At 39.7% G+C, this 11588-nt stretch overlaps 1 protein-coding gene across 1 annotated transcript; it reads left to right on the forward strand.

The window, feature by feature from the left end:
• Positions 1 to 895: 895 nt before the first annotated feature.
• On the forward strand, positions 896 to 1759 carry LOC131875245 (uncharacterized). The gene has a single exon (XM_059219318.1). The coding sequence runs from the start codon at positions 896 to 898 to the stop codon at positions 1757 to 1759; it is 864 nt and encodes a 287-aa protein (XP_059075301.1).
• Positions 1760 to 11588: the final 9829 nt, after the last annotated feature.

Genomic DNA, 11588 nt, shown 5'->3' on the forward strand with positions numbered 1-11588 from the left:
GTCCTGCAAAGAATGGAGACATGAGGATCGTGATTGCAAGGTAGGTCAGAAGGGCAAGGGAAGGACAGACATAGCTTTGGAGGAGCAATTGTTAGCAGGATTGGAGGTGTCAAAGCAGCTATCAGGTCACACAGAGGTGAATCTGGGCTTTGATCTGGTCGTTTCGATAGCTGGGAAACATCACCAGAGACTTGAAGTTTTAGGTGGGGTCAAAGTGATTTTGGATTCTTGCTCTTCTCAGGAGGCGTTGTTGAAGGCTTCTAGTCCTACTGGGGATGATATTGCTGTAGTCGTGAATGGCTCGCTGGGTGAGACTTATGTGGATCGTCTTCAGACCTTGACAGGCTGTGCAGATGGAGTGCATGTGCGTCAAGTAAATAGTGAAGGTTGTGGGAACGTTGGCCTCCAAAATGAAGGATCGACAACGAAGGTTGGTCACAGGTTTATTCTCCATGATTTTGCAGTAGGAGGGGGGATCCCCTCTCAGCACAAGTTTTTCTCTACTTTTGAGTCTGGGCTGGAGGGCATGGAGAAGGGGTTGAATGTCAAGTCACCAGTGAACCAGAATTTAGGCGTTATAACAAGGATTGTAGAGGAAAGAGAAAATAGCTTTAAGGACATCCACATGTCCCCGGGCAAGGTGGATTATGGCATCACAACAGAGTTGAAATCCGAGGAGGAGGATGGGTTTAGTGATGATTCTTTGGGGTTGTCTGCTGAGGTAGGGGAGATAGAGGTTAGGATTTATTAAACATACCAAAACAAATCCCTCTAAGACCAAAGGGAATTTGAGGGGTAGGAAAAATAGGCAGAAGTTGCTTGAGGAAGTAGGCAACATGAAGGGTCAGACAAGACTGTTGAGATCTGGGAGAGACCTGTTCTCTCCTGGGTAGCAATGAAGTTCCTAACATGGAATGTGAGGGGCTGCAATGCCCCTGACAAGAGACACCTAATCAAAAGAGGACTTGATCAGGCTAAGCCAAAAGTTATTTGCATTCAGGAAACTAAGTTGGGAATAGAAGATGCAGCTAGAGTTTTTGGTGTTAGGCAGAGGTGGTCTGGTTTCTTTGTGGAATCAGAAGGGGATTTAGGAGGGTTAGGCATTTTGTGGAATCCATTAGTTGTTCAGGTGGATGCTATCTCAAGCTCTAAACATTGGCAGATGGTAAAGGTGAATTCAAAGATTATGAAATTTTCTTGTTTTCTAATCAATGTCTATGGTCCTACTTTGGCTGTGGAGAAGTGTCAGTTTTGGAAGGATATTACCAAGCTATTAGAGGAGGTGAGGTTGGCCTTAGCTATTGTTGCTAGGGATTTCAATGCCACTCTTTCATTCTTAGAAAAGCGTGGAGGGGTGAGAAGGATGTGTAGGATGCAATTTGACTTTCAGACATTTGTGGACTACAATGCCCTGTTTGAAGTGGTTGCTAAAGGAGGGAGTTTCACTTGGACCAATAGACGATGGGGCTTTTCCAACATTGCTGAGAAACTAGATAGTTTTTTCCTTGCAAGGGATTGGAACTTGGCTCCCCTAGTCTTTGAGGCTGAAGTTTTAGCTACTTCAGGTTCGGACCACTTCCCGGTCTCTTTGGTTGTGCAAAAAGACGGAGTTCCACTCAAGTGTCCCTTCAAGGTGGAAAAGATGTGGTTAAGGGAGCTGGGTTTTAGAGATCAGGTGGTTGTTTGGTGGAAGGAGGCCCCGGTGGTGGAAGGCTTCTTGGTCTTCCAATTCTTTAAAAAGATTAGTTATGTGAAATAGAAACTGAAATATTGGAACAGGGATGTGTTTGGTAATATCTTTGATGAAAAAAGTAGGATTGAAGGGGATCTGGGGGCTTTGAATGCGAAATTCTTGGCCAAAGGGATGGATGAAGTAGATTATCTCATGAAGAAAGACCAACTTAGTAGATATGGGGAAGTTTTGCAGAGGGAGGACATTTACTAGAAACAAAAATCGTGAGAGAATTGGCTTAAAGTCGATGATAGAAACACAAAATTTTTCCATAGCTCGGTGAAGGCAAGGAGAAGCCTCAATAGAATCCTTTCTCTGCGACAAGTGGATGGAACATCTACGGAGGACCCAGACCGTATGGAGGAAGAGCGGGTCTAGTCAGGATTGTTTGTAGGCTGAATTTTTGGAGTTAATTCCTCCCTTAGTCTCTAGGGATGATAATAGGATGCTTCAAGGACTAGTCTCATTGAAGGAAGTGAAAGCTGTTATTTTTGGGTTGGGTGGGGAGAAAGCACTAGGCCCAGATGGGTTTCAGGCTTTCTTTTTTCAGTTCTTTTGGGATTTGCTTGGTGGAGAGTTGCTAGAAGTGGTCGAAGAGTCAAGGTCAAGGGGATTTATTTTGAAGGAATTCAATTGTACTTTGGTGGCGCTTATTCCTAAGAAAGACAAGCCAAAGGGTTTTGAGGAGTTTCGTCCGATCTCAATGTGTAACACCATCTACAAAATCATAACAAAAGTTGCTGCTAACAGGCTTAAATTGATTTTAGATAAGTTGATTTCTTGTGAACAGAGTGGATTTACCCCAGGGAGGAACATTGTGGATGGGGTTATTGTGGCTCATGAGGTGATTCACATGGCCATGAAGAGCAGAAAGAGAAGAATGATTCTTAAGCTAGAAATTCAGAAAGCCTACGATAGAGTTGATAGGTCTTTCCTGGTGGTTGTGTTAAATAGGTTTGGGCTTTGTAAGCCTTGGATAAAGTGGATTTCTAGTATGATTATGCAGTTTTCAGCTTCGGTTTTAGTCAATGGCAGCCCGCAAGGTTTCTTCCCCACCTCATGGGGCATTCAGTAAGGGGATCCAATATCCCCCTTTCTCTTCATTCTAATAGCAGAAGTTCTTGGTCATTTGATTGCTCGAAAGCGTTCTCAGGGGATGTGGAAAGGCATTGAGATAGCTCGAGGGGTGGATTCCACAACTCATTCTCATTTTGCTGATGATACTTGTCTTTTTGGAGTGGCCTCCATGCGGGAAGCAATGGTAATGAAGAAAGTGTTGGACAGTTTTAGCTGGGCTACTGGGCAGGAAATTAATTGTCATAAGTCAGAGATTTTTTTCTTCCACACTGAAGTTGGGTCTCGAAGGGCTATAGCTAGATTGTTTGGGATCAGGATTGGTCAGCTACTTGGGAAATTCCTTGGAATGCCACTCTTTGTTGGAGCTGGTAAGACAAAAATTTGGAAAGGGTTGCTAGATGGTTGCAAAGAAAAAATGGAGGGTTGGAAGAGCAAGTGGCTCACTTTGGTTGGCCATCTTCTGATGTTGAAGACAGTTGTATCGGCTATGCCTATTTTCCCAATGGCTTGTTTTAAACTCCCAGGATCAGTCATAAAGAATATGCAACAGAAGATGAGAAAGTTTTTGTGGAATGGAAATCAGGAGCAGGACAGAATCTTGATGATTGCTTGGGATAGAGTATGCAAACCCAAAGGAGGAGGAGGTGCGGGGCTTCGCGATTGGAAGCTAATCAATTAGGCTATGGGGGCTAAGTGAGTGTGATAAATGTACAGCAAGCCAAAGTAGAGGTGGGTCTATATTCTACAAGCTAAGTATTTGGATAGTGGTGAAAAGGAAAGGATCCTTACGGTAGAAGACCCCCTGAGAGGATCTGCTTTGTGGAATTTTCTAGTGAGCTGCAGGAGCTTGATTACTAACCATCTATTTTGGCGGATCGGTGACAGGTGAAAGGCGTGCTTCTGGCAGGATTCCTGGGACGGACGTCCATTGCTGGAATCCCAGATCCCCCAGCGGATTAAGGATAAGACTGCTTAGATTTGGGGTTCCAAGGTGTGTGAATTTTTGTCTCAAGAAACATCTGCATTGGCCCAGTGTTTGAATTGGAAGGATCCCCTTGATTTAAACTTGGGGGAGGTAGATGTACAATTGTTGAGGAATGTCTTGGATGACAGAGAGGTGTCGGGCTCTAGGGATGAGGATGAGATAATTTGGTGTGGTGCCAGGAGTGGAAGCTACTCAGTTAAGTTGGGGTATACTCTTTTAGAGACAAAGGACAGAATGAAGGAATGGGAAGCTAAGTTATGCTGGAACAAAGAGTGTTTATCGAAGGCGGGTGCCTTCTCCTGGCTTGCTGGCAATAGGAGGATTCTATCAGGAGATCGACTCAAGAAAATGGGGTTTGCAGGTCCTTTCTGCTGTGTGCTATGTGAGAAGGAGGAGGAAGATGTGGACCACCTTATGCTCAATTGAGAGTTCACCCAGGAAGCCTAGCGTTTTGGGTTGAAGAGACTGAACTGGAAGGGACCATTGGCAGGGAATTTGTGCGATTGGCTAGAATCTTGGCCTATGTTGTGTAAGTCTTGAATCTTTGCTGCCATTTGGAAGATTTTGTCGTTTACTGTTCCATGGGAACTCTGGAAAGAACGGAACTGAAGATTGTTTGAAGATAAAGCAAAAATTAGGGATCGCTTTCTGATCAGATTGGAGAAGGCAATCTCAGAATTAGTCACTAATGTTGCTTCACAAGTGAACTTAGAAAAGTCTCCTTTCACTCAGTTTGATGCTAAAGTTTTGGTGAGTTGGCCTTTGATAAAATTTAGGCCTGCTAATGGGCTTTTGAGGGCTAATCTTCAGAGGGTGGGTGAAGTAAGACAGGAGTGGAGTCTGCCAGATAAGGGTTGGACTAAGGTCAATTTTGATGGCACTTCAAGGGGAAATCCCGGGGTCTCTGGTGCTGGGGTCATAGCCCGGGATGATTATGGCAACATCCTAGCCATTAGAGCTAAAAGATTGGTGGATGGGTCGAACAATGATGCTGAGTGTCAAATGGCTTTAGAAGCCATTCTAATGGCTAAGAAATTGGGAGTGAAGAAACTCCACCTAGAGGGAGACTCTCAAATTGTGGTGAACGGGATAGCTAGAGGTCGAATGGAGGCGTGGCATCTAGACAAACACATAAGAAGAATGAAATTTCTTCTGTGTGGGTTCGAAGACTTTAAGGTGACACATGTTCTCAGGGAAGCAAATGTCGAGGCTGACAAGATTTCGAATGTGGGAGCGAATGGTTCTTTGGATAACAACTTTAGCTTATTTGAGGACTTTAGAAATATATGTTCTCATGAATTTGGTTGAATTGCTTAAAGAAAGGGAAGAGAACCCGAGTTGTTTTTGATGTGGCTGATTTTGACACTGGACTTGTGGGAAGTAATGTCCCTCATGGATTGTGATCTATGAATGTGTTGCAAGTGGCTTTGGAGGCGATGGAGTGATGATGGAGGCTATCGATGAGTTGTCCTGGTGATGATGCGTGGTTTGATGCTCTTCATGTGGAGTAATTATATCATGTGATGGTGTTGGCTTTTTAAAGGCCTTGGATTTTGGTTCCCTGGAATTTCGAAGTTGTTGGTTTTTGGCTAGTTAGTTTGTGCAGGTTTTGGAGAGGAGAGGCAAAATGGAGGCAATTTTTTCCTTGTCGACTGACGGTCAGATGCCAGCTTTCTATGACCTGATTTTGAGTAATAGACTGATGAATGTGTTCAGGGTGGATGGGGAGGTTTTTTGGACGGCAGTGCGGTTGATGGTCGAGGATGAATTTCTAGCGTCTGATTGCCATCCTCGAACAAACCTTGACATCTCGTCGTTGTTTGTTGCTTTGGCCTTGTCAGTGGGAACATCGACGGAGGAGGTGCAGCAGGTTACGTCCTTGGTGTTGTGACCTAAATGGTCAGGTGGTTTGGATGGCATGGTGGCTCAAGCTGTTGTTGGTGAAGGGCTGAAGATGCTGAAAGAACCATGGTGGAGGATTGGCGTGGAAAGGGGGGGTTGCAACCGTTCGTGATTCGGTCGGCTTCTTGACCTGTCGAGATTTAACTTGAGAACACAAGGAAGGGTTGGAGGGATGTGGTGAATTTTGTGCGAGAGTTGGGGCCGACTGAGAGAGTGAGGATAAGTGGGAAGAAGACCCCAATTCGGCCTGAAGCTCCTCTGGATGAGGAGGGGAGGCCTCTGGTTCGCCATTAGATTCCACGGAAGCATGTGAAGGTGGTGGAGCACAGTTCGCTGCGTGGTGGCAGACCGGGTACAGTCCCAGGTGGAGGGAGGGAGTCGCATGTTGCAAGCCCTAGCCAGGGCATTCTAAACTTCCCAAGGGAAGAGGCCTTGGGATGGTTTCGTTAGACAAGTCTTTTGGGCCTGTCGGGTTTTGTGGGGGTTGTGTGTATGCATGGTTGGTTTTTTGTGGTGGCTGGTCCTGTAAGTCTAGTGTCTTATTCAGGTTCAGTTGTTTTTGTAGGGGCGAGACCCCATGTAGTGGCAGGCCATTTAACAACTTTTTGGATGTAAACTTTCCTTTTTTAAGCAATATAATATCCTGGTTATCAATAAAAAAAATATATAGTAGATGAACTACCTAAAGAGAACTCACATCACTTGAAAATCTTACGACACTTGTCACAAACCCCCAATTAGCTATCATTAAGGCAAGATAGTGAGAAGAAAGTTCATTTTAGACCTTATAAGTTTTATGGTAATGTTATGTGGCCTTGTGATTCATCAGTAATATATTAAATTTTGTGGCTATATCACTCTCTTTAGACTTGATTGAATTCATGAAGCCCAATGCCTCTAGTGACATTAATTAGTCTACATGGATGTGTTAGAATATTTGGTTTGATCCCATGAGGCGTAGAAGGAAAAATATCACTATTAGCATCCTTCTAATGAATGTAATTGAAGTATTTTGCAATATTTCATTCATTACCACCATAGTCAAATAATTTGGAGTTTACAAAATCTTTGATAAAAATTATTATGGGTGGACCCAACCTCCATGAAACTTTCCTAGGTGTTGTTAAGAAAAGTTAATATTGTACACCTTGCATAATGTTATAGTGTTTAACTTATTATTATTTGTGGTGCACCTAGGGGACCTAGGCATATGTGCATCACGTGGGATTAACATTATTTGGGCCACTTTGTGTGTTGTATTTAACATTCATTTTTGGCATTAGATGCATAGTTATCCACTCTGAAAATAAAATTCCCAACTAAATCATAGACAATGAATCCTTTTCCATTCGATATGAGGGATTTCTTCCAAAATGTGAAGATGATGGGCTTGATTGAATACAATTTATTACCAATGGAAATGTGGGAAGAGGAGAGTGAAGTGTTATGATGTGTTATGAGCAATCCCATTTATCCAACCAAACCAAGAAAACAACATGATGTGTTATAAGCGTATGAAAGGCTTGTAGAAAGATCATCAATGGGTTGAATTATATCTTAATTTTGGCTCATTATTAATCACAAAAAGCATGGAATACATATACACACAGAATGTGTGATTCCATTGCAAGGAGGTAATGCTTATCTTGAGTGGACTATACTTATGTACATAATTTATAAAACATGACGATTACAGGGCCTCAAATATCGTCTTCCTTTAATCACATTCCTTCTTTGCATGTATTGATCAATAGTATGATTATTTAGAAGGAGAGATGTCTTTGAAAATGAAGGACAACTTTCTTGCTTCCATTGAAGTGTTAAATCTATAAAACAAAACATTGTTATGGAGAAGATGGAAAAATACAAAGTTGAAATGTGAAGGCTAGGAAAGAATCTAAACCTAAGGGCTCTCTAAATAAAATTTAGATCTAATACTAAAACTCTATTTTCATTATTGACATGATCATCAGATGTAGGACTCTTAATCTTATTCCTTGACCTTTGTTGTAATATTTTGAAATGGTCTGCATTCAAAGAAGAGCAACATAATTGTAGGTATTTAGATCATGGTTAGTATTGAATTTGAAGTGACTTGACCTACCTCGTGTGTGTCCTATTACCCATTGTCAATACTAGTCCTTAATCAAGATGCCAATTACTACATTTGACTATTTTTTTAACAAGTATTAAACATTTAACAAAAAAAATTCATCAAAAAAGAATAAATGCATATTGTGAAATTACAATCTAAGTTGGGAAAAGAGGTTTTTTTAAAATGCAAGAGATTAATATCTAAATTTTAATTTTAATTTTACTAAATTATAGATATTTTTTAATTGGTGAATAGCACATATGGGGCCTGCACACATTATATTACATTTATTAACATATTTTACAATGAAGCTTTGTTCTATAAATTGACAAAAAAGCTACTTCCGTACACTCCAAATTTTCTTCCGTTCCATGAAAGTGTACAACATATGGCATATATATAACTATAAATTTTAGAATATGAAACCAAAATTCATACACTTCAAACGTCCTCTGTTTTGTTCCATTTCTTACTCAAGGCATTACCAGCGTAGCAAGGTTAGACAACTTTGAGCTACCTCCATCTCGATTGGCCTTGTCTCCTACATCATATCCTTGAAAAACTCCTAGATACATCCAAAGATTGCTCCCTCCTCTGGTCTTATTAAAGTTATTTCCCCACAAAATAAAAGGTTGAGAGGTTGATTAAATCTATAATAAACTTGGGTGGTGGTTATGTAGGCAAATACAAGGGGCACATATCCTATGTGCCTTTTTCTTCTTCTTGTATAAAGTAAGTTTTATCTACCTAAGTAGTCACTTTTTGAAGGAAGGAGAAGGCCAGATGGGCGATGTCAAAATGTATTTTGGAAAAATGGTAAGGAGGAATGGAGTTTTTAATAGCTATGGCAAAGCCAAGAGTGGGATTTCATGCACGAGGGGGCTGCTAGACTCAAACTGCTACTTTATACAAGAGGAAAAAGGCACATCAGGATATGTGCCCCTTTTATAAAGTGAGTTTTATCTGCTTGCATAGCCACCGCCCTTCCTTTGAGCCTAATTCTAGGATCCAGGTGAAAAGCATGGAGGCAATGGGTGAACCCACAATAGTGGGTTACATTTTTTTGCCAACTTTGACACTGCAATAATCATTTTCACAAAAAAAAAACTTTAGATTCAAATACCTATTACTTCTAAACCATAAGGAATTTGTAGATGATGTGAACTAGTGATTTGTGTCATTTTGTATGTAGATTCTAAAAATATTTTTTTGATAATTTTTGGAATAAATTTGCTTCCATATTTCTATCTCCTTCAAAAACAAGTTTTTTTCAAAAAACAACATTTTTAAAGAGTGACACTCACTTTGTATAGCAATACTTTTTTTCTATAATAGATATGAATGTGATTCTTTTGAATTTGGTTTTTTAACATCCATATCTAGTGTTTTCAATTGGTTTTATAACATTATCTTTAATATTTCATATTTTATTAAGATTTGAAGTCAATTTAACTATAATTTTGACATATGTCCATTTGATATTACATAACTTCTTGTATATGTAACGAAATTAATTATTATTATTTTGTTGAAAAGAGGACTTCAATACCTAGTGCGTAAATATTTTTCATAATTTTTTGGGTGATGTTTACTATTTTTGCATAAGCATTGAACAAAGAAGTTCACGTTCGGTGAAAACCCTACATTCATAAGAAATAAAATAAAAATATATTAAAAATTATACTATTTGGAAAGCTTATAATAAGGGCTAAATACTTAAAAAAATAAAACTTATAAATGAATTCATTTGACCCCCCAAAAGCTAATGTAAAATTGGTTTTTTATCAGCATTTGATAGATGCAAAGGAGACTCTATTGCAAGTATGATTTAGAAGTAGAGAGGTTCTATACAAGAAATTTTGATCTAAGAGCCTTTGATTTAACTCTCTTCAATTAATTACTTCAAATGGGACCTCTTAAAGCTTAAATCGTTATATTTTCTAAAAAATGTATCATTTAAGCAAAAACCAGGATGTACAAAAAAGTGGGAACCAACATTGTGAGTTTTCGCCAATGTCAATATTTCTTTTGTATTTGTATTCCAAATTCGAGTTGTCATTGTATATGGTGAAAATGGATAACAATAATAAAAATATTGAAAGGCTAAATGAATTCAACCACCAAACCCTAGCCTAACAACAACAAAGATCCACCATAACATATGAAGATTACCTAAGACAATGCAAATCAAATGAAATCACAAAGATTATACCATTACATGTCGAATAGGGTTTTGATCTCCATTCTTCCTATCTCCATTGATCTTGCTTGATATATTTGCTCTCAGATTTTATGTGCACAAGAGTTCAACAAAGAACGGAATGTGGTTGCAAGTAGGATCGTAGTATAGTCAAGTCCTTAAGATCAGTGATTAGGGTTTGATAATGAAGAAAGCATCTCCTTAAATAGAAGACACAATATGAAATGGAGGGATAAGATTGAGAGGTGTAAAAGGAGGTCGGCTATGATTAGAGGGTAGGTAGAAGAAATAATAAAATAATGAAAGGGGTAGGTAGTGTATGAATTAAGAGATGAATGACATGTGTCATAGGTGGAAAAGGCTAATGAATTAATTAAATAAATAAATATTTATTTAATTAATAGAAGAAGTGGGATCAATTAAATAAATAAGATATTTATTTAATTTAGGAAGAGGATAATTTAAATAAATAAATGTATTTATTTAAATGAGAGATAAGGCTAGAAGAGGATAAATGAATTAATTAAATAAATAAAGATTTATTTAATTAATAGAAGAATTAAGCTTAGATAATTAAATAAATAAAATATTTATTTAATTAGACATGACAATTTTAGGTGTCTACATTTTGCCCCTCTTTGAGACAATGCGGCTTGTCGCGTTGTTTCAAAGAAGATAATATGAACTGATACAAATTTGCCCCAAGATGGGAATGATATGCCCCCTCGAGAGATTGGATGATGAAAAAATGTCTGAAAAGATCATAGACAATCTCTCAATAAGAAAGAAAGGCTAGAATGGACTGACTGGATAAAGTGACAAAGTCACGGGATAAAGAAGACTGACTCGGGAAACGAAAGCGAGGGCTAGGGGTAGTCTATAAGATAGACCACGGGGGAAAATACATCCTCATTGTCATCTACACATTCACAAGAGCATATTGTAGAGCGAAAATAGAGCAGGAGCAGTCAGCAGTGATGGCTTTCACTCACAGATTCGATCGCATTCGCCGATTTCAGAGGCCAGCAAAGGCAGGAGAGCCGGTAAGTACCACCAAACCTCCTCGTACTTCGATGCATTTATTGTTGTCATTAATGCATGGTAGATAGGGCAATAAATGCACTGAGAATAGGGTCCCAAAAAAATGTCAAAAACATCCAGGCGCGTCTGCGTTGGTGCCAGCTGCATTTGTGTTCGCTAGGCGCATCTGTGTTTGTCAGGCGCATCTATGTCTGGACCCGCGTCTGCATCAAGTGCGGCTGTGTCTGTGATGGACAGGCGCGTTTGTGCCAAGAAGGCAAGTCTGTGTCTCCCAGGCGCATCTATGCAGAGCATAGGCACGTCTGTGCAGTCTTTGAGCGCGTTTATGTCATGTAAGCGTGTTTGCGTTGAAAAATGCAAGTTTGGTCTTCTAGGTCAAATCAGCAGTTCTGTGATAAACATATGCTGTCAATTGGATAAGCTGCTGAGAGGATACACTCAAGCAGGTCCTCTAAGAAGACTAGGATAGATCAAGACACTTTGTGATGAACAGCGAGTACCAAGATAGAGTACTTTGTGATGAACAGGGAGTACTGAAATATGAGTAGCACTTTGT

This window comes from Cryptomeria japonica, chromosome 4 (genome assembly GCF_030272615.1).
Source record: "Cryptomeria japonica chromosome 4, Sugi_1.0, whole genome shotgun sequence".
NCBI classification, from domain to species: domain Eukaryota; kingdom Viridiplantae; phylum Streptophyta; class Pinopsida; order Cupressales; family Cupressaceae; genus Cryptomeria; species Cryptomeria japonica.